Source organism: Dreissena polymorpha, chromosome 3 (assembly GCF_020536995.1).
Source record: "Dreissena polymorpha isolate Duluth1 chromosome 3, UMN_Dpol_1.0, whole genome shotgun sequence".
In the NCBI taxonomy this organism is placed as follows: domain Eukaryota; kingdom Metazoa; phylum Mollusca; class Bivalvia; order Myida; family Dreissenidae; genus Dreissena; species Dreissena polymorpha.
Genome location: NC_068357.1, coordinates 17,987,261 through 18,014,252, shown reverse-complemented (window position 1 = coordinate 18,014,252; position 26,992 = coordinate 17,987,261). Strand labels below are relative to the sequence as shown.

At 36.2% G+C, this 26,992-nt stretch overlaps 1 protein-coding gene across 1 annotated transcript in view; it reads right to left on the bottom strand.

Annotated features, from left to right (window-relative positions):
• LOC127872065 (exportin-5-like) overlaps positions 1 to 26,992 on the bottom strand; it is an 84,923-nt gene that overhangs the window by 50,164 nt on the left and 7,767 nt on the right. The window contains 8 exon segments of the mRNA XM_052415398.1: positions 881 to 961; positions 2,630 to 2,776; positions 3,019 to 3,153; positions 6,827 to 6,879; positions 6,882 to 6,925; positions 7,776 to 7,852; positions 14,643 to 14,843; positions 18,778 to 18,960. Coding sequence (XP_052271358.1) covers positions 881 to 961; positions 2,630 to 2,776; positions 3,019 to 3,153; positions 6,827 to 6,879; positions 6,882 to 6,925; positions 7,776 to 7,852; positions 14,643 to 14,843; positions 18,778 to 18,960 — 921 coding nt within the window.

The following is a 26,992-nucleotide window of genomic DNA, read 5'->3' as shown; positions in this document are numbered from 1 at the left end:
GTTTCTAAATTCAAGCAGGTTCCCGAAAAAACATGAATCGTCGGGTCAAACAAATACCTGCGAATCCAGGTCAAAGATTCTCCAAATGATACCAGTTCAGGTTGCTAATTACAATGTAGACGATTATGTTTAAAGTGTAAACAGAGATATCAAGTTCATTTAAGTTATATTCTTTATCATTTTCAAATTTGTTTCTATTCCAAATATTCATAAATAAATAGAAGTAACATACTACTTGTTATTAAAATCCAAATCTGATGATGTTTTAAAACGTACATTGTATATTAACAAAGATTGACTTCTAAGTTGAAACGGCTTTTAAAGCTAACATTAAAAGGTAATTTGAATTCCCCTGTAAACGTTTTTAAAAGTTAGGAACTATTTGTCAAGCAAAAATCCTTACACTCAAAGTTAGGAACTATTTGTCCAGCAATCCTTTCACTTAAAGTTTTGAACTATTTGTCAAGCAAAAAGCATTACACTAAAGTTAAGGATCAATTATTCAAGCAATCCTTACACTCAAAAAAAGAAAATCAGTAGAAGGAGAGGCAGTCAGTCGTATTGGTTTGTTGGAAAGCTATGGGTTCATTTTTTATGTTCAAAAAATGTAAAAAACATACATGTTCAACATTTTGTAACAATACTTCAAAGTCTAGATTGCACTACAATAACTAATATGTTCTTTTAATTGTTAAACAAAAAAAGAAAAAAGGTCTATACAATATTGAATAGCCAGAGATGAAAAGACAGACAGCTGCACATAACAACTATAATGATGCTCCCAAAAGCCAAATAAAAAGGGGTGCATTTTGAAAAGTAAAAATCAAAAACAGTGTGAATTAAAAAAAAGTACAGGAGTGGAAAACAGACAACAGCTAACCTGACTGGGGTGTCCTGTGAAAGCCAGTAGGGCCTCTAAGTACTTGTCAACAGTGGCAGGAACAGACACGTCAGCAGAGCCCTGAGTAGGAAATAGCATCAAGCCTTGCTCTGAGAAAACTGGGCTTAATGCATGTGGGTAAAGTGTCATCCCAGATTATCAGGGACGACAATTTTTGACATAATTGCGTTTTTGCTACTTTGAGACTTTATTTAAACGAAAAATACGATACAGCAGGAAGTTTAATCTGAGATTAGCCTGTGCAGACAACAGATGACACTTTTCACACATGCTTTACGTCCTATTTTCCCAGAACAACTTTTGATTGATATTTAAACTAATACCGGAATTTCTCAAAGTTTTCGGACACTCTAAATTTTCAGACACCCCTGTTTTTAGCCAAAATAATTATTTTTATTCACTCTAAATTTTCGGACATTCAGGCTTGTGCCCAAAATTAATGACTCTAAATTTTCGGACCGTTTGTTTTACAACACTATTTTACAAGAATTCTGCCCTGTTGTGCTTATCTGGTGACATTTCTCCTTTTCATGCGTTTTTACAACGGCATTAAGCTCATAAACCTGGCAGACAAATGCCTAAGGGCAATGGACCATTGCATTTGCATTATTGGGTAGATAATTATGTAGAACAGTAAAAGACAATGGTTTCACCCATCCGCTTTAAGTAAAACATATATAACCTAATTTAAACTATAGGGTGTGGTATTATACAAGCATGCGCTGTTATTCGTTTAAACAATTGACAGTATGTACATTGCATAACTGTATACGATCGTCAATGCAATATTTTAGAGTGTCTCAAATTTTTTAACACAAGTTTCTTTTGCCTCTAAATGTTCAGACACCTGTTATTTTTGCATATTTTTGTATCTAAAATTCAGACAAAAAACTAATAGTTTTTTTTCTGAAAACTTTTTCCAATTTGATATTATACGCTTAAAGAAGGGCTGGATCTGATATCTTGTCCTCCATGGCAATGAAGAAAAGTCTAAAAAGCCCTGAATAAAAAACAAATCCTTCAAATTATAATATAATGAAGTGTTGTAATTAAGGAATTGCCTAAGGGAAAGAAAATACCCGAACCCTATCACAGGGTTCCCCTATTAAACTCTTCCTTTACAAATAGATCCCTCTAAACTTAAGAACTATATGTTAAACTAGTTCTGCATTGACAAGTGATTTGTAGCTTTTTTTGCTGTTTTCAACAGTATTTCAGTATTCCATATCATGACAGTGTATTAACACTTGTAGAAATCGTATCCCTGTCAAAAGACATGGAGTAATGTCACACCTCTGTCCATAGAGATGTGAGAATCTAACCCTTGTCCATAGACATGGAAAAATCTCACCCCTGTCCTTAGACATGGAAAAATCTCACCCCTGTGTATAGGCATGGACAACTCTCACCCCTGTCAATAAAAATGGAGAAATCTAACCCTTGTCCATAAACATGGAGAAATCTCACCCCTGTCCATAGAAATGGAGACATATCACCCCTGTCAACAGACCTTGAGAAATCCAATGCCTGTCCATAGACATTGAGAAATCTTACCCCTGTCCATAGGCATGGAGAAATCTTATCCCTACCGATAGAAATGGAAAAATCTCACCCCTGTCCATAGACATGGAGAAATCTAACCCCTTTTCATACACATGGAGAAATCACATCCCTGTCGATAGACATGGAGAAGTCTCACCCTTGTCCATAGACATGGAGAAATCTCACCCCTGTCCACAGACATGAAGAAATCTCAATCCTGTCCATAGAAATGGAGAAATCTAACCCCTGTCCATAGACATGGAGAAACCTCACCCCTGTCCATAGACATGAAGAAATCTCAATCCTGTCCATAGAAATGGAGAAATCTAACCCCTGTCCATAGATATGGAGAAATCTCACCCCTGTCCATAGACATGAATAAATCTCACCCCTGTCCATAGAAATGGAGAAATCTAACCCCGGTCCATAGACATGCAGAAATCTCGCCCCTGTCCATAGACATGAAAAAATCTCACCCCTGTCCATAGAAATGGAGAAATCTAACCCCTGTCCATAGACATGGAGAAATCCCACCCCTGACTATAGACATGGAGAAATCTCGCCCCTGTCCATACACATGGAGAAGTCTCATCCCTGTTCATAGAAATGGAGATATCTAACCCCTGTCCATCGACAAGGAGAAATCTCATCCCTGTCCATAGACATGATGAAATCTCGAACCTGTCCATAGCTGTGGAGAAATCTAACCCCTGTCAATAGACATAAAGAAATCTAACCCCTATCCATACACATGGAAAATTCTAACCTCTATGCAAAGACATGTAGAAATCTAACCCCTGTCCATAGACATGAAGACATCTCATCCATGTCCATAGACATGAAGAAATCTCATCCTGTCCATAGACATGAAGAAATCTCATCCCTGTCCATAGACATGAAGAAATCTCATCCCTGTCCATAGACATGAAGATATCTAACCCCTGTCCATAAACATGGAAAAATCTCATCCCTGTCCATAGACATGAAGAAATCTCATCCCTGTCCATAGACATGTAGAAATCTAACCCCTGTCCATAGACATGGAGAAATCTCATCCCTGTCCATAGACATGAAGAAATCTCATGCCTGTCCATAGACATAGAGAAATCTTAATCCTGCCTATAGTCATGAAGAAAATCCATATCTGTTCATAGACATGGAGCAATCTCAACCCTGCCCAAAGATATAAGGAAAGCTCACCCCTGTACATATACATGGAAAAAACCTCACACCTTTCCATAGAAATGGGAAATCTCACCCCTATCCAAAGACATGTAGAAATCTAACATCTGCCCATAAACATAACGAAATCTCATCCCTGTCCATAGACATGAGGAAATCTAATCCCTGACCATAGACATGAAGAAATTTCACCCCTGTCTAAAGACATGAAGCAATCTCACACCAGCCCATAGACAAGGAGAAATCTCAGCCCTGTCCATAGCATTGGAGAAATCTCATCCCTGTTCATAGACATGGAGAAATCTCATCTCTGTCCATAGACATGCAGACATGTCACCCCTTCAACAGATATTGAGAAATCAAATCCGTGTCTATAGAATTAGATGTGAAGAAATCTCAACCATGTCCATAGACAAGGAGGTCTCATCCCTGTCTTTAGATATAAAGAAATCTCATCCTTTTTCAAAGACGTGGAGAAATCTAACCCCTGTCAATAGAAATGGAGAAATCTCATCCCTGTCCATAGACATGGAGAAGTCTCATCCCATACATAGACATTGAGAAATCTCATCCCTGTCCATAGACTTGAATAAATCTCAACCCTGTCCATAGACTTGAAGAAATCTCACCCGTGTCCATAAACGTGGAGAAATCTCAACCCTGTCCATAGACATGGAGAAATCTCATCCTTTCTCAAAGATATGGACAAATCTTAACCCTGTTCATAGACATGGAGAAATATCATCCCTGTCCATAGACATGGAGAAATCTCAACCCTTTCCATAGACATGGAGAAATCTCAACCTTGTCCATAGATATGGAGAAATCTCAATCCTGTCCATAGACATGAAGAAATCTCAACCCTGTCCATAGACATGGAGAAATCTAACCCCTGTCCATAGACATGAAGAAATCTCAACCCTGTCCATAGACATGGAGAAATCTCAACCCTGTCCATAGACATAGAGAAAACCCTGTCCATAGCAGTCTCCGCCAAACATGGCCAGACTGACGGACATGTCCTTTAAGGTATGGCCTGTCAATCTAATTTACAGGACCGATTGTCTGGTAACAAAATTGAGAACAAATTCGTTGGTTTGTTGATTTTTGTTTATGGCTCTGAAAAATGTGTGTGTTGTTAAAATAGCGATAATGTCTTTATACACTTGCATTTTAGTACCAACGCTCTTTCAGCTGACGCAATTTTCCGAGGACACCTGATTATACTATGATACAAATTATACATGGCGTTTCACACATGTGGCAAACGTGATTTCAATATGGCAGACAATAAACAAAAAATTTCATTGCTCAGCAAAAACTACAAAAAAGAGTATTATTAAATATAACACACTAGAAACACTGAAAAAAGCATCCTTTTTTGTAAGAAAAAATGTAAACAAATGGAGTCCAAAAATAGTAAGAAAAAAGTATGGTTGGCCAGAAACGATAAATATACATTTTATTGCAACCTTTTGAAAATGTGTATAACATCACTTTAATAAACACATTTATATATCATTATTTATATATAATTAATATACGCTATAAAATTAAAGAGATTATATTAAAATGATTTCAATATTTCTGTATCTTTCATTTTTGTGTGTGTAAATTATCATTTCTGGCCAACCATACTTGTTCAAGTGTACTATTTTTTGACTCCAGTTGTTTACTTTTTTCTTACAAAAAAAGATGTTCTTTTTCAGTGTTTCTAGTGTGTTATATTTAATAATACTCTAACACTTTGTTCTACAGTGGTGTATGTTTCAGCTGGTAACAGTGGATTTATGAAGAAAATAAGAAAATAAGGACTTTGGTCGCCCAAGAAGAAAGTGGTTTTTAAGGTAAAAATATGTGATTATTTACTCTTTTTGAAAGATTGCATTAGAACTGGTTCATGTATCACTGAAGTATATGCTATTTTAATTGTGAATATTGTTCCAAACTTAATATAGAATGCTTATATAAGGAATTATTCTTTAACATTACCCCACCCACTTCTGACCATTTCAGAAAGTGATATGTCCTACATGTCTTAGAATGAGCGTTTGTAAATTGGCGACTACTCGCGAACCTCGAAGAAAAATACATCTTACAAAATTATTGTTCAAAAAATGAAAAAAAAACACATAGTTTGATTTATACGTTAGTGGATCTATGCATAATCAGATTCATGTGCATATTTTGCTTAATTATGTTCGTCACTATACAGTTTACTTTTATGGCTTGTTTTTGAAATGGAAATTATTGAAAGGCAAACATATTAAATATATTAATTGACCTTAATTAAATACATCAATAACACTCAAGTATGTACCGGTATGTCTTTAGGGGTAAATATTTTCCCAGAACTAAAACTTACATGATTAATTTATTTACCAAATTGTGTTTGCGCTTTTTTTGCCCCTTGCATTAAACATTAAATTTTGTTAAAATGTCCTTTTTGAACGCATTTTGCCATGCCTTTATGCCCTTCTGGGTAAAACACTTATAAGTGAGGCATGTGAAATGTACGACTGGCCTTTAAATGTGTGCTTCTCGCAGATCTGTCTGTCCTGTAAATTTTTACTATCTTTCGCCATGTATGCGTAATTATCTAAAGAATGCTAATCCAAATTCAGGACAGCCTAGTCGCTTAACAAGATAATCATAAATCCTATTATTAAATGATACAAATATCAATTTGTGTGGTTGTAATTGTAAAGAATATTACAACCTGCAACCTGTAAATAATCTACCCCCTGTCCATACACTTATTATCACAATAAATGCACATACAATACATATTCCTTAAAATCCCATAGATAAATATGACTACTCGGGGATGTGAAAAAGTTGACTTTGTTTTATTCATACTTGTGTTGTAAATGTATTCTGGGCACAAATTATTATACAACTTCAGAGTATATCTGTTGCATGTTTTAATTTATGTACTTTTTTTTCCAGATGTCTTCACATGACATTGTTTAAACTATGAGTCTTAGGCAATCCCTTTCATAGATTCCATTATCTATACGTAAATATTTTTCTTTTCAGATGTATTTAAATACATAGATAAGCAAGTGCATTCACTTAAAGCTGGTCTAAAAATCATTTCAAGAAATTACAAGTCATATATGTAATAACCATTTAACAACACTTCTAGGACCAACAAATATTGACTGACCCAACAAAAGCAGTATACAAAATATTATTTACCAATAAAAAGCATAGTTGTTTCCCAAGTTCCACCAAAATCAAGCACAGCTTTGTAGAAACACATAAAAACGTGGGTTCCTGGAAAGATTTTCAGCACTCCTAGAAAACAAAACATACAGGATAATCATGCTATATACAAATTTCAGACGAAAATAACTCAACAAATGCGGGAAAAATTGTCAATTAAAAACTTAACAGCAGAGACGCCATTTGTATTAACAAATGGGCACCTCCCTTGGAAAATGGCATTAATTGCAAAAGCGTAATGTGTCATCCACGATAAGCCTGTGCAGTCCAAGACAACACTTTCCGCTTTTATGGTATTATTGGTTGGATAAAATCTCTTCTTAGCAACAATCTAGTTAAAGCGCACTGCACAGGCTAAACTGGGACAAAACTTTACACATATTTATTAAGCCCTGTTTTCTCAGCACGACGCCAAAATATATTTACAATTTCAAATACAAGTCGCCAATATTAACCTGATACTATAAGTATAAATAACAAGCATGAACTGTGACCCATAATCATACATATTCTTGTGTATGTGAACATGTTTCACAAATAAAATCCTATGATAGTGGATATTTTTGCTGTATCTATTTAACCCTAACACAGTACGGACATTGACTGCTTCATTATGACCTCATTTTAATGTATTCCTGCATGCATTAAGTGTCATTGTCAAGACCATATTGGAAACATCATAGTTTAACGCTTTACCACTTAGATATGTATTTCCATGCATTTGTAGTCCCTTAGAAAGTTACATTTAATTTAAGACCTTTATTTCTAGATTCAAATTTTAAAGGCGAGTAACCCGCAGGCTGTTCTGGTTTTATGCTGTTTGCACATAACAATTTTCACTTTGCTTCTGAGTGGGAAGGGTTAATTGGTGTAACAAATTATTGTTTAATGTTAAATTATGCTCCAAAAACATATTCCTTACACAGCAGCATTCCATATGGTAGCCATGGCTCCTTCATGGAATAATATCAACAGGGGTTTTCTTTCTTCAACACTTCCCTGGTACAGAAGAAAATTGTGAAACTTTCACACAAGCCAACAGAACTAAAGGAAACTATCAAGATTTGTTAAATACTCACATGTAGAATGATTGTCTTAATCTAAGTTAATAAAACACATTAAACAGAATACAGTTCTTTGTAAAAGAAAACTTTAAAGGTACCGTCAACTGTGATTGACGAAAAAAAAAGTTCTAAAATACTGTACTTTTTTACAATTATTAGTTAATATTGATTAAAATATCACGACCGGTATATTACATTACTTGAAAAAAGTTCATATTTTTAGTATATTCGGTAATAAAATTTCTCCATGTGAAATCGAAAGTATATCGCGAAAATAGGTGACATAACGATATACACACTATAAATAATGCAAGTAGATTGATCATTTTATATATAAAATATATACAATTCACTACACATGCACAATCTGCACTCCTGGGTTTACCACGTGATGCTGATGATCAATCTACTTGCGCTATTTATAGTTAACTGGTAGTTACCTGGTACCTGCACCCAGTAAAATTTATTACTAAATATACTGAAAATATGAAAACTAAACAACTTTTTACAAGTAATGTAATATACCAGTGGTGATATTTTAATCAATATACATGTAAACTAATAATTGTAAAAAAAATACGGTATTTTAGAACTATTGATTTTCTTTTTTGTCAATTGCAGTTGACGGTCCCTTTAAAACAAGAGGGCCATCTTCAAGAGGGCCAAGATGGCCCTAGTTCGCTCACCTGAGATGAGTCAGTTCATTCAATCTTTACCAATGTCAAACTTTACCTAGATATTGTCCAGACAAACATCCTGGCCAAGTTTCATCATTATTGAACCAAAACTCGGGCGCATGGAGTGTTTTTATTTTTGTAAGATTTGACCTGGTTACCTATATTTTGAGTTGACCCCCCTAACCAAACATCAAACTTTGCTTACAAAAATAAATATGACCAAGATTCATAAAATCTGAAACAAAATTGTGACCTCTAGAGTGTTTACAAGGATTTTGTATAATATAATGAAAATGTGGACAATCTAAGGGCAATAATAATGGCATTTATTATGTGATTTTGCTCATTATCAAACTTGACTGAGATCTTTCAGCAACTTTGATAAAGAATGCTTGAGAAATGTGAATGCTAGAGTGTTTACAAACCAAATGTGGAAGGACGGACGGCAGACAAAGACCAATCCTAAAACCTCACCTGAGCAATCAGGTAAGCTAAAAAGTGTGTTTCACTGATCTGAGCCATTTTTCACATTGTCCGAGAAATCAATAAAACCAATGTATTGACTAAGTTTCACGATGATTAGGCAAAAAATGTGACTTCTATAGGATAGTGTTCGATCACAAGTTTTCTCTCTAGTCACATAAGGAAAACTGCCCCACCCCCCTGGCGGCCATCATGTTTTTTTTACCGATCGGGACCATTTGCAAACTCATCTGAGATATATATAAAACCAATCTTTTCACCAAGTTTCATAATGATTGGCCAAATAATGTGACTTCTAGAGTGTTCACAAGCTTTTTTTACTATATAAATATAAGAAAACTGCCCACCCCCACCTGGCAGCCATGTTATTCAACTGACTGGAACCATTTTCAAACTCAACTCTTGTATCAAGGAACATTTGTTCTGACCAAATTTCATGAAAATTGGGCCAAAAATGTGACTTCTTGAGCGTTCACATGTTTTCACTATATACATATAGAGAAAAATGCCCCGCCCACTGGTGTCCATGTTTTTTCACCGATCTGGACCATTTTCCTTCTCCTCCGAGATATCAAGAAAACCAATGGTTTGACCAACTTTCATGATGATTGGACAAAAATTGTGACTTCTAGAGTGTTTACAAGGTTTCTCTATAGCCAAATAACGAAAACTGCCCCGCCCACTGGCGGCCATGTTATTCAACGGACCGTTCCCCACTTTTGAACTCAACCAACATATCATTAAGGGAAACATTTTGACCAAATTTCATGAAAATTGGGCCAAAAATGTGACTTCTAGAGTGTTCACATGTTTTCACTATATAAATATAGAGAAAATGCCCCACCCACTGGCGACCATGTTTTTTCACCGATCTGGACCATTTTCGAACTCGTCCGATATATAAATAAAACCAACGTTTTGACCAACTTTCATGATGATTGGGCAAAAATTGTGACTTCTAGAGTGTTTACAAGGTTTCTCTATAACCAAATAAGGAAAACTGCCCCGCCCACTGGCGGCCATGTTTTTCAACAGACTGGAACCACTTTTGAACTCAACCAACATATCATTAAGACAAACATTTTGACATAGTTACATGAAAATTGGGAATGAAATATGACTTCTACAGGGTTTACAAGGTTGTTTTTTTTTTACCTAGTGACCTAGTTGTTGAACCAGCATGACCCAGTTTCGAACTCGATCGAGATATCATTGGGACAAATCCTCTGACCAAGTTTCATGAAGATCGGACAATAAATGTGGCCTCTAGAGTGTTTACGAACAAATGTGGACGGACGACGGACGGACGGACGACGGACAAAGACTGGTCACAAAAGCTCACCTGAGCAATAAGGTGAGCTAAAAAAACAATTATGCTCTGACAGCCTGGATAGATACATGAGGCATTTGCTAGCAAACCCATCTTAGGCAGAAATCATTGTCATATTTAGAGTCTGCAAAAATGGCGCTTAATGCATGTAAGTAACGTGTTGTCCCAGATAAGTGCACTACAAAAATGTTGCTTAATGCATGTAAGTAACGTGTTGTCCCAGATATGTGCACTACAAAAATGGTGCTTAATGCAAGTAAGTAATGTGTTGTCCCAGATAAGTGCACTACAAAAATGGTGCTTAATGCAAGTAAGTAATGTGTTGTTCCAGATAAGTGCACTACAAAAATGGGTAAGTAACGTGTTGTTCCAGATAAGTGCACTACAAAAATGGTGCTTAATGCATGTAAGTAACATGTTGTCCCAGATAAGTGCACTACAAAAATGGGTAAGTAACGTGTTGCCCCAGATAAGTGCACTACAAAAATGGTGCTTAATGCATGTAAGTAACATGTTGTCCCAGATAAGTGCACTACAAAAATGGTGCTTAATGCATGTAAGTAACATGTTGTCCCAGATATGTGCACTACAAAAAAAGTGCTTAATGCAAGTAAGTAATGTGTTGTCCCAGATAAGTGCACTACAAAAATGGTGCTTATTGCATGTAAGTAACGTGTTGTCCCAGATAAGTGCACTACAAAAATGGTGCTTAATGCATGTAAGTAACATGTTGTCCCAGATATGTGCACTACAAAAATGGTGCTTAATGCAAGTAAGTAATGTGTTGTCCCAGATAAGTGCACTACAAAAATGGTGCTTAATGAATGTAAGTAACGTGTTGTCCCAGATATGTGCACTACAAAAATGGTGCTTAATGCAAGTAAGTAATGTGTTGTCCCAGATAAGTGCACTACAAAAATGGGTAAGTAATGTGTTGTTCCAGATAAGTGCACTACAAAAATGGTGCTTAATGCATGTAAGTAACATGTTGTCCCAGATAAGTGCACTACAAAAATGGTGCTTAATGCATGTAAGTAACATGTTGTCCCAGATATGTGCACTACAAAAATGGTGCTTATTGCAAGTAAGTAATGTGTTGTCCCAGATAAGTGCACTACAAAAATGGTGCTTATTGCATGTAAGTAACGTGTTGTCCCAGATAAGTGCACTACAAAAATGGTGCTTATTGCATGTAAGTAATGTGTTGTCTCAGATAAGTGCACTACAAAAATGGTGCTTATTGCATGTAAGTAACGTGTTGCCCCAGATAAGTGCACTACAAAAATGGTGCTTATTGCATGTAAGTAACATGTTGTCCCAGATAAGTGCACTACAAAAATGGTGCTTTATGCATGTAAGTTACATGTTGTCCCAGATTAGTGCACTACAAAAATGGGTAAGTAAAGTGTTGTCCCAGATAAGTGCACTACAAAAATGGTGCTTTATGCATGTAAGTAACATGTTGTCCCAGATAAGTGCACTACAAAAATGGTGCTTAATGCATGTAAGTAACATGTTGTCCCAGATTAGTGCACTACAAAAATGGTGCTTTATGCATTTAAGTAAAGTGTTGTCCCAGATTAGTCCACACTGGCTAGTAAGGGACAAAGTTTTTCTCTTTTATCCTATTTTTGTATAAAGGAAGTCTTTTTTTAGCAAGAATCCAGTTTAGGCAGAAAATGTTGTCCCTGATTAACCTGTCAGACTGTTTTTGAAGACGCCCAGCATGTAGTCAAGTCACCATTGTGTGATCTTTGAAAATAAAGTACTTAAAGAGAATCTATATTTTGCAATTTTGATACGCAAAGCAGCAAATCTTAAGTTTGATATGTTCATAACAATGAAGTCTATTGATTTGCTGTTCAAACCAGCAAATTTAGAAAAAGCCAGTCCAATGACCGGCATTTATAAGCCAGTTTTGCCAAGACTGGACTCAGATCATCGTGTAAAAGCCTGTGTAAGACAGAAAATGAACCTAAGATAATATGAAGTGTGAAAGCCTTTGTTACGAAAAAAAACCCAGCCTACATTAGCTCATGGTGTGAAAGTATGTGTTACACAACAAACTGACAGGGTGTTGGAAAGTGTGCAGCCTGTCTAGACTCCAGGACGTGATACCAGGACCTCTCGCTATCAAGGCAAGTGCTCTTTCAAATGACCTAACCACGCTATTTATACAGCTTATCATAAATCATACATTAGTATGATTCTTTGACATTTAAAAACACACCCAATAACCAATTGAGCCTTTTTCTGGGAAAACTGGTCTTAATTAATGTGCATAAAGTGTTGTCCAAGATTAGCCTGTGCAGTCTTCACAGGCTAGTCAGTAACAACACTTTCTGCCTAAACATGATTTTTGTTAAGAAGAAACTTTATTTAAACAAAAATTTCCCCAAAAGTGGAAAGTGTTCTCCCTGATAAGCCTGTGCCAACTGCATAGGCTAATCTGGAACAATACTTTATGCAAATGCATTTAACCCAGTTTTCCCAGAACAAGACTAATGGTTAGTTACACTGTTTTATCATCAAGTTGAGATTGTCAAACAAAAATGAAGTCCATTGGAAACTTCCCTTTCTATGTTTAGATGTTGATAATAAATTAAAACAAGAGCACCGCCTTGCGGGTGCAGACCGCTCATCTATTTTCTTTTTAAAGGTGAAGGGACTCTCATTTTCAATCACAAAGGAGGAGTGGAGTGAAGAGGGGTGTATAGTGTGGGGTTGTGGACATTTATTACATTATCTTCCAAAAAAGCGAAAAAAAAAAAAAAAAAAAAATCGGGGGGGGGGGGGGGGGGTTTGGGTGCGATGGTTGGACGGTATTTCAAACATAACCGTTTAAAAAAAAAAAATCAAAAAAAAAATTAGGGGGGGGGGGTGGGGGGGTGGGGTGGGGGTATAGTGTGAGGGTGCGGTGGTCATTTGTGAGATGATCTTAAAAAAAAAAAAAAAAAAAAAAAAAAATTAGGGGGGGAGGGGGGAGGGGGGGAGGGCACGGGGGATGGTTTGGGTGAAGTCTATTGTGGTATGTCAGGTAAGAGTAGTTTCATCAAAGTATCAATCAAATCTAATCATAAATAAAGAAGTTATGGCAATTTTAGCAAAATTTAATAATTTGACCTTGAGAGTCAAGGTCATTCAAAGGTCAAAGTAAAATTCAAGTTGCCAGGTACAGTAACCTCATGATAGCATGTAAGTATTTGAAGTTTGAAAGCAATAGCCTTGATACTTCGAGTGGATCGAAACACAAAATTTAACCATATATTAAAAGTTACTAAGTCAAAAAAGGGCCATAATTCCGTAACAATGACAACCAGAGTTATGCAACTTGTCCTTTTACTGTACCCTTATGATAGTTTGTGAGTGTTCCAAGTATGAAAGCAATATCTATGATACCTAAGGGGTAAAGTGGACCAAAACATAAATCTTAAGCAAATTTTCAATTTTCTAAGTATAAAGGGCCCATAATTCCGTCCAAATGCCAGTCAGAGTTACATAACTTTGCCTGCACCGTCCCCTTATGATAGTTAGTAAATCTTGCAAGTATGAAAGCAATAGCTTTGATACTGTAGGAATAAAGTGGACCTAAACACAAAACTTAATCAAATTTTCAATTTTCTAAGTATAAAAAGGGCACATAATTCTGTCAAAATGCCAGTCAGAGTTACATTACTTTGCCTGCACAGTCCCCTCATGATAGTTAGTAAGTGTTGCAAGTATGAAAGCAATAGCTTTGATGCTTAAGGAATAAAATGGACCTAAACACAATACTTAACCAAAATTGTCAATTTTCTAAGTATAAAAAGGGCACATAATTCTGTCAAAATGCATGCCAGAGTTATCTAACTTTGCCTGCCCAGTCCCCTCATGATAGTAAGTAAGTGTACCAAGTTTGAATGCAATAGCATTGATACTTACTGAGAAAAGTGGAACTAAACGCAAAACTTAACCAAAATTTTCAATTTTTTAAGTATAAAAAGGGCACATAATTCTGTCAAAATGCACGCCAGAGTTATCTAACTTTGCCTGTCCAGTCCCCTCATGATAGATAGTAAGTGTACCAAGTTTGAATGCAATAGCATTGATACTTTCTGAGAAAAGTGGACCTAAACGCAAAACTTAACCGGACGCCGACGCCAACGCCAACGCCAACGCCGACGCCGACGCCAAGGTGATGACAATAGCTCATAATTTTTTTTCAAAAAATAGATGAGCTAAAAATGAAAACCTACCCTCTTTGTGACAATGGCCAGCATGCACTCAGCAGCAGGCAACTGCAGGTCCGGGAAGCTGAGCATCTGACACAGCATCTCAAGTAGAAGGTTGTTCTTGATTGTGATGTTTGCCATGGAAACCCAGTCCAGGTATCCTTCCAGCGTCTGTAGGGCTGCCACGCACACCTTTGTGTGCTGTCGGCACTCATCTGAGTCCGCCTTGAACATGGAAAGAAAAGCAATTTAGTTTAGTTCAGTTGCAACCTATTTGTGTTATCTAGATGACATCGAAAGCCACAAGCTATTTGAAACTCTCTTGAATCAGTTTCCTGCGTAGAACCAGTAATTGATTTCTATGTGGGAGATCTAAAGAACGCTCTAATTGATGTCTATGTGGGAGATCTAAAGAACGCTCCCAGAGTGGGGATACAACCTGTGATCTAGTGATATGTTACTAGGCAGACACCATATCAATCTGATCTTGTGATACGTTACTAGGCAGACACCATATCAATCTGATCTAGTGATACGTTACTAGGCAGACACCATATCAATCTGATCTAGTGATACGTTACTAGGCAGACACCATATCAATCTGATCTAGTGATACGTTACTAGGCAGACACCATATCATGATCTAGTGATACATTACTAGGTAGACACCATATCATGATCTAGTGATACGTTACTAGGCAGACACAATATCAATCTGATCTAGTGATACATTACTAGGCAGACACCATATCAATCTGATCAAGTGATACGTTACTAGGCAGACACCATATCATGATCTAGTGATACGTTACTAGGCAGACACAATATCAATCTGATCTAGTGATACGTTACTAGGCAGACACCATATCAATCTGATCTAGTGATACGTTACTAGGCAGACACCATATCATGATCTAGTGATACGTTACTAGGCAGAAACCATATCAATCTGATCTAGTGATACGTTACTAGGCAGACACCATATCAATCTGATCTAGTGATACGTTACTAGGCAGACACCATATCAATCTGATCTAGTGATACGTTACTAGGCAGACACCATATCAATCTGATCTAGTGAAACGTTACTAGGCAGACACCATATCATGATCTAGTGATACGTTACTAGGCAGACACCATATCAATCTGATCTAGTGATACGTTACTAGGCAGACACCATATCAATCTGATCTAGTGATACGTTACTAGGCAGACACCATATCAATCTGATCTAGTGATACGTTACTAGGCAGACACCATATCAATCTGATCTTGTGATACGTTACTAGGCAGACACCATATCATGATCTAGTGATACGTTACTAGGCAGACACCATATCAATCTGATCTAGTGATACGTTACTAGGCAGACACCATATCAATCTGATCGAGTGATACGTTACTAGGCAGACACCATATCATGATCTAGTGATACGTTACTAGGCAGACACCATATCAATCTGATCTAGTGATACGTTACTAGGCAGACACCATATCAATCTGATCTTGTGATACGTTACTAGGCAGACACCATATCAATCTGATCTAGTGATACGTTACTAGGCAGACACCATATCATGATCTAGTGATATGTTACTAGGCAGACACCATATCAATCTGATCTAGTGATACGTTACTAGGCAGACACCATATCAATCTGATCTTGTGATACGTTACTAGGCAGACACCATATCAATCTGATCTTGTGATACGTTACTAGGCAGACACCATATCAATCTGATCTAGTGATACGTTACTAGGCAGACACCATATCAATCTGATCTAGTGATACGTTACTAGGCAGACACCATATCATGATCTAGTGATACGTTACTAGGCAGACACCATATCATGATCTAGTGATACGTTACTAGGCAGACATCATATCAATTATGCCAAGGCAACCTTCTGTAATTTCAAGGGAGAGCATAAATCATCATGAGTAATTTACTCACAGTGAGTTTTTTTTAGACTAATTAAAAAGTATATTGGAAAGAATATGTATGTTAGTATGAAAATATACAAGAGATTTTTTTTTATCCAGTTTTCAATCTTTGTATATGAGGACTTCCAAACTGTTTATTAGAATTCTAATTATTCAATAATCATGACTGTCTACTATTATCAGAATAAATATTACTGGACTGTTATTGGGTAAAAATCTTTCATTTTAATACTTGACTACAGACTACAGTATTCAATTGTGTCGTTGCAAAGTAATATTGCACTCCATTAATAAACGCTTTTCACTAAAGATCTTGAATCTGTATGTAAAGATTACTTTTATAAATACAAGACTTGCCCTGGAAAAAAAGGCTTAAAGGGGCCTTTTCACGTTTTGGTAAATTGACAAAATTTAAAAAAATTGTTTCAGATCTGCAAATTTTCATTGTTGTTATGATATTTGTGATATTTACCATGCTCTAAAATATCCATTATATGCTTCTTTTGACCATTTAAAAACCTGAAAATTATAAAGCGTTGCACTGCGAAACGATTGAGTAATTTGGAGAGTTCTGGTGTTATCGTTATATTTTGGGATACTACGAGGATTGCTTATATAAAGTATAAAATGTATCACTCATTGTCTGAGCACGGATGGCCGAGTTGTCTAAGCAATAGACTTTTACTCCAAGGGTCAGTGGTTCAAGCCCAGTTGAGTTACTTGTTTTCTTTATTTAAATTAGGGATGGCAACGAATACCGATTTTGGTATTCAAATGTTTGGTCAATCTTCAGAACGAACATACAAGTCAACTTTGTTTACCGTACAATTACTCCATGAATTCTACTTTCGTTTTTACCGGAAGTTCATCGGAAGTGACTAAATATTGACACAGCGTTGCCGTCGCTAATTCGAAGCTGATTTTGTTGATTACTTTTTATTGTTAAAATTGAATGACAAAAACTGTTTTTAAACTTTTAATATTGTACATCAACAATAGAGCGAGAAACCATAATATTTACATGACGACAAAATAATTACATGACAAAACAGTTAGATCTAAATATAATTTAAGCTGAACTAAAACTAATTATGTACATAGCCACAACACACTTTGAACCTGTTTAACAGACTAAACAGTCAGTCTTTTAAAGTTGCCATGTTTAAAAGTCGCTTGGATCGGCGAATTCTTATCAGATGATTTCATGAAATACTTCCAAGCAGCGGAAGGCGTAGGTGGTATTTTGCTTGGCCAGAGATTTACTTTATGTAGCAATTATAATATATATATTTTCAATTAAATGAGGGCGAAATACCAAAAAAGTTTTTAAGTATAATACCTGATTTATATTGAGTAATTAATTGAAGTTTGGACCATACGATACGCCAATACTCATTAGAGGTTGAGTAAATTATTTTCTAAAAGCTTTTTTGATTGGACAATGTGATTATAACCATATGATCTTTTTTGTTTTTCACACCAAGTAGACTCTTTCTTTACTTATTTTATCTTAGATCATTTTTAATGTAATTCGAGTTATTAGATCAAGACGGGTCGGTGTTTAATTGCAATACGGTCTTATTTGTTTTTTACACCAAGTTGGCTTTTCCTTTACTCATTTTATCTTTGAAAATTTTAAAAGTAATGTGAGTCATTGAATCAAGTGCAGGTCGGTGTTTTGATTGCCAACGCGATTTGCACCTTTCATAATTTTGACACAAAGTGACTGTCTTTCTTAGGCAATTAGCGGGATTTATGACTGGTATACTGTCATCACCATAGCGACGCATTATCGCGCCTACAGGAATAAACATTATGACATGAGGAACAACTTTGTTTACAATGTTTGAAGCGAATTTCACGAATACAAAGTCTTCGAAATTACTCGATTTTTTTATTTTTTCTTCCGAATATTCGATTTGGAAAAGGCCCCTTAAATGCATGTGCATTAAGTGTCGTCCCAGATAAACCTGAGTAGTCCTCAAAGACTAATGAGGGATGCCACTTTCTGCTTTTATGGTATGTTTTGTTTCAAGGAAGCCTCTTCTAAGCGAAAATCCAGTGTAGGTGGAAAGAATCATCCCTGATAAGCCTGTGTGGGCTTCACAGGCTTATCTAGGATAACAATTTAAGCATTTGAATAATGAAGCCCTATTTTCAATAAGAGAGGCTCATATCCAAACCAAAATACTACAAAACTAAATGATTACGTACACAATTTGGTATTCTCTTCATGTGTTGTTCAAGCAGGTCAACAAAGAGTGTGAAAATCTCGGTGATGTTCATGTTCATGGCGTTGACAATCTCACGCCGCCGTGTGTACTGAATGTTCTGGAACACTATCACGTCTTCAATGATTCGCAGAAAAACTTTTAGCACCAGCTCAGTTTGAGTAGCCTGAAATCAATATTCAGTGTAGTGGCCATAAATAAATATTCAGTTTAAACAAAAAAATAATTCAGTTTGAGTGGCCTGAAATCAAAGTTCAGTTTGGTTGGCCTGAAAGCAATATTCTGATTGAGTGGTCTAAAATCAATCTTCACTTTGAGTGGCCTGAAATCAATATTAACATGATTTTAGTGACCTGAAATAATGTTCAGTTTGAATGGCCAGAATTCAATGTACAGTTTAAGTAGCCTAAAATCAATGTAAAGTTTGAATGGCCTGAATTCAATGTACAGTTTGAATGGCCTGAAATCAATGTATTAGTTTGAGTGTCCTGAATTCAATGTACAGTTTAAGTAGCCTAAAATCAATGAAAAGTTTGAATAGCCTGAAATCAATGTACAGTTAAAGTAGCCTAAAATCAATGGAAAGTTTTAATGGCATGAAATCAATGTACAGTTTGAATGGCCTGAAATCCATGTACAGTTTGAATGGTCTGAAATCAATGTACAGTTTGGTTGGCCTGAAAGCAATATTAACATGATTTTAGTGACAAGAAATAATGTTCAGTTTCAATGGCCTGAATTTAATGCACAGTTTAAGTAGCCTAAAATCAATGTAGTTTGAATGGCCTGAAATTCATGTACAGTTTGGATGGTCTGAAATCAATGAACAGTTTGAATGGCCTGATATCAATGTAGAGTTTTAATGGCCTGAAAACAATGTACAGTTTGAATGGCCTAAAATCTATGTATCAGTTTGAGTAGACTAAAATCAATGTACAGTCTGAATGGCCTGAAATCAATGCACAGTTTAAGTAGCCTAAAATCAATGTACAGTTTTAATGGCATGCAATCAATGTACAGTTTAAATGGCCTGAAATCCATGATCAGTTTGAAGGGAAAGAAATTAGTTTACAGTTTTAATGGCCTGAAATCAATGTATTAGTTTGAGTGGCCTGAATTCAATGTACAGTTTAAGTAGCCTGAAATCAATATACAGTTTGAATGGCCTGAAATCCATGTACAGTTTGAATGGTCTGAAATCAATGTACAGTTTGGTTGGACTGAAAGTAATATTCAGATTGAGTGGTCTTAAATCAATGTTCACTTTGAGTGGCCTGAAATCAATATTAACATGATTTTAGTGACCAGAAATAATGTTCAATTTGAATGGCATCAATTTAATGTACAGTTTAAGTAGCCTAAAAACAATATAGTTTGAATGGCCTGAAATCCATGTACAGTTTGAATGGCCTGAAAACAATGTACAGTTTGAATGGCCTAAAATCAATGTATCAGTTTGAGTAGACTAAAATCAATGTAAAGTCTGAATGGCCTGAAATCAATGCACAGTTTGAGTAGCCTAAAATCAATGTTCAGTTTGAATGGCATGAAATCAATGTACAGTTTGAATGGCCTGAAAACCATGATCAGTTTGAATGGCCTGAAATTAATTTACAGTTTTAATGGCCTGAAATCAATGTATTAGTTTAAGTGGCCTTAATTCAATGTACAGTTTGAATGGTCTGAACTCAATGTACAGTTTAAATGGCCCAAAATTAATGTATCAGTTTCAGTGGCCAGAAATCAATGTACAGTTTGAATGGCCTGAAATCAATGTACAGTTTGAATGGCCTGAATTCAATGTACAGTTTGAATGGCCTGACATCAATATTTAGTTTGAGTGGCCTGAAATCAATGTTTAATTTGAGTGGCCTAAAATCAATGTACAGTTTGAATGGTCTGAAATCAATGCATCAGTTTGAGTAGCCTAAAATCAATGTACAGTCTCAATGGCCTGAAATCAATGTACAGTTCGAATGGCCAAAAATCAATATACAGTTTGAATGGCTTGAAATCAATGTACAATTTTAATGGCTTGAAATTATGATCAGTTTGAATGGCCTGAAATCAATGTACAGTTTGAATGGTCTTACATAAATGTACAGTTTAGATGGTCTGAAATCAACGTATCAGTTTTGATGGCCAGAAATCAATGTACAGTTTGAATGGCCTGAAAGCAATGTACAGTTTAAAAGGCCTGAAATCAAATTACAGTTTGAATGGCCTGAAATCAATGTACAGATTGAATGGCCTCAAATCAATATTCAGTTTGAATGGCCTGAAATCCATGTACAGATTGAATGGTCTAAAATCAATGTACAATTTGAATGGCCAGACAACAATGTAAATTTTGAGTAGCCTTAAATCAATGTCCTGTTTGAGTAGCCTAAAATCAGAATACAGTTTGAATGGCCTGAAATCAATGTACAGTTTGAATGGCCTGAAATCAATGCACAGTTTGAATGGCCTGAAATCAATGTACAGTTTAAATGGCCTGAAATCAATGTACAGTTTGAATTGCCTCAAATCAAATTACTGTGTGAATGGCCTCAAATCAATATATAGTTTGAATGGCCTGAAATCAATGTATCAGTTTCAGTAGACTAAAATCAATGTATCAGTTTGAATGGCCTAAAATCAATGTACTGTTTAAATGGCCTAGTCAATGTACAGTTTGAATGGCCTAAAGCCAATGTACAGAGTGGCCTTAAAGCAATATTCAGTTTGAGTGACCTTAAATCAATGTACAGTTTGAGTAGCCTGAAATCAATGTTCAGTTTGAATGGCTTGAAATCAATAAACAGTTTGAGTGGCCTTAAATCAATGTACTGTTTGAACAATGTACAGTTTGAATGGCCTGAAATCAATGTACAGTTTGAATGGCCTGAAATCAAAGTACAGTTTGAATGGCTTGAAATCAAATTACAGTTTGAATGGCCGGAAATGAATGTACAATTTGAATGGCCTCAAATCAATATTAAGTTTGAAATGCCTGAAATCCATGTACAGTTTGAATGGCCTAAAATCAATGTACAGTTTGAATGGCCAAACATTAATGTACAATTTGAGTAGCCTAAAATCAGAGTATAGTTTGAATGGCCTGAAATCAATGTACAGTTTGAATGGCCTGAAATCAATGTACGGTTTGACAGGCCTGAAATCAATGTATCAGTTTGAATGGCCTAAAATCAATGTATTAGTTTGAGTGGCCTAAAATCAGTGTATTAGTTTGAATGGCCTAAAATCAATGTATCAGTTTGAATGGCCTAAAATCAATGTACCGTTTGAATGGCCAGACATCAATGTACAATTTGAGTAGCCTAAAATCAGAGTACAGTTTGAATGGCCTGAAATCAATGTACAGTTTGAATGGTTTGAAATCAATGTACAGTTTGAATGGCCTAAAATACAGTTTTAATGGCTTGAAATCAATACATGTATACAGTTTGAATGGCCTGAAATCAATGTACAGTTTGAATGGCCTAAAATCAATGCACAGTTTGAATGGTCTGAAATCATTGTATCAGTTTGAATGGCCTAAAATCAATTTGTGGTTTGAATGGTCTGAAATCAATGTACAGTTTAAATGGCCTAAAGTCAATGTACAGTTTTAGTGGCCTAAAACAAATATTCAGTTTGAGTGGCCTAAAATTAATGTTCAGTTAGAGTAGCCTGAAATGAATGTAAACATGGTTTTAAGAGTTTAAGTGGCCTGAAATGAAGATAAACATGGTTAGATAAGCATAACTCAAGCAATTTCTTGTGTGTATGCTTAACAAGCAGGGCATAATGGAGATAAAAATCATTGTAGTTTTACAAAATTTATACTATCACAGTTGAAACTGACCTAACAGCCACCTGAATTTACCAGTCACCTGCAGACAACGGCCAGTCTGGAATCTCCCCGACGAAAAACACTCTATATTACACTTGAATTTAACTGCCACCTGTCTATAACGGCCAACGGCCACTGTATTCCACTCCGAAATTCATGTTTGACCTGAAATCAACGGTCACACGTCAGTCGTCTCAAGTCGCGAAAATTAAAAACACAGCAATCATTTGTCCGTCTATTTTGCAGTTAAAGCGTCTGATAGCAGTAATTGTCTTTGATATTATAAAAGCGGCCCGCTGCGAGTAAACAAATAATAAGGCGTTGAGACGTTTTGTTTTCTGGGGATAATTGTGGGGGTATCTTCACAAGAAAATATGTCAGAGTCTGTGACACTTTTAGAGTAATTATCGCTTAGTAAATGACCGCTAATAAGTACATTGTTCTTAGTCTATACTGTTGGTTTATGCCAGCGAATCTGCTTTTTAGATTTGCACGGACGTGACGTCAACGGCACGTGAAAAGCTTTACTGAATGAACGTGATGCATGAGTAAACAATTATACTAGTGTTGATAAAGTCATTGCTTTAGTTTTACAATATGAAATCTATAAGATATTATTCTGTATTATTCAATGAACACACGTAAGTTATTTCTGTCATTATGCTTAGTTAACAGCAATGAGCCTTTGTTTTACACTGTATGCAAACGACTGGGTGGGGTAACAACGTAGCAATACTACCAACTAACAAACCATCTAAAAACTGTCATCCGAACTCAACGGTCACCTGTGGACAACGGTCACTTTGATCATTTCCCTTGACTGACCGCTGTTCTCAGGTTTGACTGTATGAATGAACTCCTCTCATCACCTGATTCTGGCAGGGACAGTTTTAAGTCTTAAATATAACTACAGTAAAAACCCAATGGCTCGAACTTGCTTGGCTCAAATTTCTGTTTGGCTCGAATTCTCTTCAAAGCACCTATTTCAATTGCTATACATTCATATACATATCTGTTGGATGGCTCGAACTCGCGAGTGTCTAATTATCGGATGGCTCGAACTGTTTTCACAGTCCAAATCAAAATTTGCACACATTCTTTTGTTCTTTTGTCTCGAACTTGCTTGTGTTGCCTAAAGCTTAATCAAATTGAGTGCTTGTTTTAAGGCTCACCATAATTGCAAACATGTCATCAACTCAATCATTAATTGATTGAAGTAAAGATGACACCTTGTAAACAATATGTCATTTTTTTGTAGATTTTGTATAATTATGGCTGGAATGGCTACATCACAATATGTACTTTTTCAACTTGATGGAATATAAAACTTTGTATCTATACATCATGTCATTCTTTAAAAAATAAAGAAGTGAATAAACAAGAGCTGTCTCCATCAGAAGACATATTCCCCTGAAAAACGCTTTTTCAAAACCTAAACGCAGATTTTGAAACCTAAACACGGATCCTAAGTTCAAGGTCAAGGTCAAAATTTGTGTGCGTATGGAAAGGCCTTGTCCATATACACAAGCATACCAAAAATGAAGGTAACATCTGAAGCAACATAAGAGTTATGAGCATTTTTCGAAACCTAAACGCAGATTTCAAAACCTAAACGCGGACCCTAACTTCAAGGTCAAGGTCAAAGTGGTCAAAATTTGTGTGCGGTGGAAAGGCCATGTAAATATACACATGCATACCAAATATGAATGTTACATCTTAAGCGACATAGAAGTTATGAGCATTTTTCAAAAAAGTGTGACGGACAGATGGACAGACGATCACTATTGCCCTCCTTCGAGGGCATAAAAATATATAAAACAAGAGCACCGCCTTGCGGGTGCAGACCGCTCATCTATTTTCTTTTTAAAGGTGAAGGGACTCTCATTTTCAATCACAAAGGAGGGAGGGGTGGAGTGAAGAGCGGTGCATTGTGTGGGGGTGTGGACATTTATTACATTTTCTTCCAAAAATGCGAAAAAAGGAAAAAAAAAATCGGGGGGGGGGGGGGGGGGGTGGGGGGGTGGGGGGGGGTGGGGGGGGATTCTTGGGTGCGATGGTTGGACGGTATTTCAAACATAAAATAATAAAATAAATATTTGTGTTTTTTTAACCGTTTCATAAAAAAAAATGGGGGGGGGGGGCGAGGTGGGGGGGTATAGTGTGAGGGTGTGGTGGTAATTGTGAGATGATCTTAAAAAAAAAAATAAATAAATAGGGGGGGGGGGGATTCGGGTGGGGGGAGGGGGGGTGGGGGGGGATTCTTGGGTGCGATGGTTGGACGGTATTTCAAACATAAAATAATCAAAATAAATAGTTTTGTTTTTTAACCGTTTAAAAAAAAATTGGGGAGGGGGTGGGGTGGGGGGGGGTATAGTGTGAGGGTGTGGTGGTCATTTGTGAGATGATCTTAAAAAAAAAAAAAAAAAAAAAAAAAAAAAATAGGGGGGGGGGTTGTGGGGGGGGGGGGGGGCACGGGCGATGGTTTGGGTGGAGTCTATTGTGGTATGTCAGGTAAGAGTAGTTTTGTCAAAGTATCAATCAAATCTAATCATAAATAAAGAAGTTATGGCAATTTTAGAGAAATTTAATAATTTGACCTTGAGAGTCAAGGTCATTCAAAGGTCAAGGTAAAATTCAACTTGCCAGGTACAGTAACCTCATGATAGCATGAAAGTATTTGAAGTTTGAAAGCAATAGCCTTGATACTTAAGAAGTAAAGTGGATCGAAACACAAAATTTAACCATATATTCAAAGTTACTAAGTCAAAAAAGGGCCATAATTCCGTAAAAATGACATCCAGAGTTATGCAACTTGTCCTTTTACTGTACCCTTATGATAGTTTGCGAGTGTTCCAAGAATGATAGCAATATCTATGATACTTTAGGGGTAAAGTGGACCAAAACACAAAACTTAACCAAACTTTCAATTTTCTAAGTATAAAGGGCCCATAATTCCGTCCAAATGCCAGTCAGAGTTACCTAACTTTGCCTGCACAGTCCCCTTACGGTAGTTAGTAAGTGTTGCAAGTATGAAAGCAATAGCTTTGATACTTAAGGAATAAAATGGACCTTAACACAAAACTTAACCAAAATTTTCAATTTTCTAAGTATAAAAAGGGCACATAATTCTGTCAAAATGAAAGCCAGAGTTATCTAACTTTGCGTGCCCAGTCCCCTCATGATAGTAAGTAAGTGTACCAAGTTTGAATGCAATAGCATTGATACTTTCTGAAAAAAGTGGACCTAAACGCAAAACTTAACCAAAATTTTCAATTTTCTAAGTATAAAAAGGGCACATAATTCAGTCAAAATGCACGCCAGAGTTATCTAACTTTGCCTGCCCAGTCCCCTCATGATAGTAAGTAAGTGTACCAAGTTTGAATGCAATAGCATTGATACTTTCTGAGAAAAGTGGACCTAAACGCAAAACTTAACCGGACGCCGACGCCGACGCCGACGCCGACGCCAAGGTGATGACAATAGCTCATAATTTTTTTTCAAAAAATAGATGAGCTAAAAAGTATATATTTGGCTTTTATTAAATCTAAAGCAGACAGAAGTGCAGAATTTAGACAGTATTAATACTCTTAAACTGGTGATGTAAATCTATTGCAGATTTATGTTACTAAACATAAGAATATTAGAAATCGGATGGCTCGAAATCCAGATGGCTCGAACTTATGTTGTAGGTCTTGGCAAGTTCTAGCGATTGGGTTTCGACACTACAAGGTACAGAGGACAAATGAATAAAAGTGCATACATGCCATTTCCATATCACCCTATTTGGTAGGCTTCTCATGCCTGAAGATTTGCCTTGCTTTGGCACAATTCTGTTGATTTAGGCTGCTTCATGATGAAAATGATCCATGTTCTGGGAAAACTGGGCTTATTGAATGGGCGTGAAGTATTATCCCAGATTAGCTTATGCAGTCTGCAAAGGCTAACCAAGGACGAAACTTTCGACCTTAACAGGATTTTTGTTTAGAAGAGACTTCCTTTAAACAAAAAATTCCATTAAAGTGGAAAATGTAGTACTTGCGTGGACTGCACATGGTAATTTGGGACGATTTTTTTATGCACATACTGTAATTGCTCTATGTTTTCCAACACTTAAAAATAATTAATTTTTTTCGTGTCCGAAAACTTAGATACGAAAAATATTCACAAAATACAGGTGTCCGAAAACTTAGAGTCGAAATTTAAGTGTCCGAAAAAAGCGTCAATTGTATCAACGACTACCGGTAATAGCACGCGCTTGTAAAATACCATGCCGTATAGTATAAATAACAGTTATTTATTTTTGCACTGCATTTTAAATAATTTTAAATGCTTTATTTATTTGACAGAAAGTGACTGCAAGGTT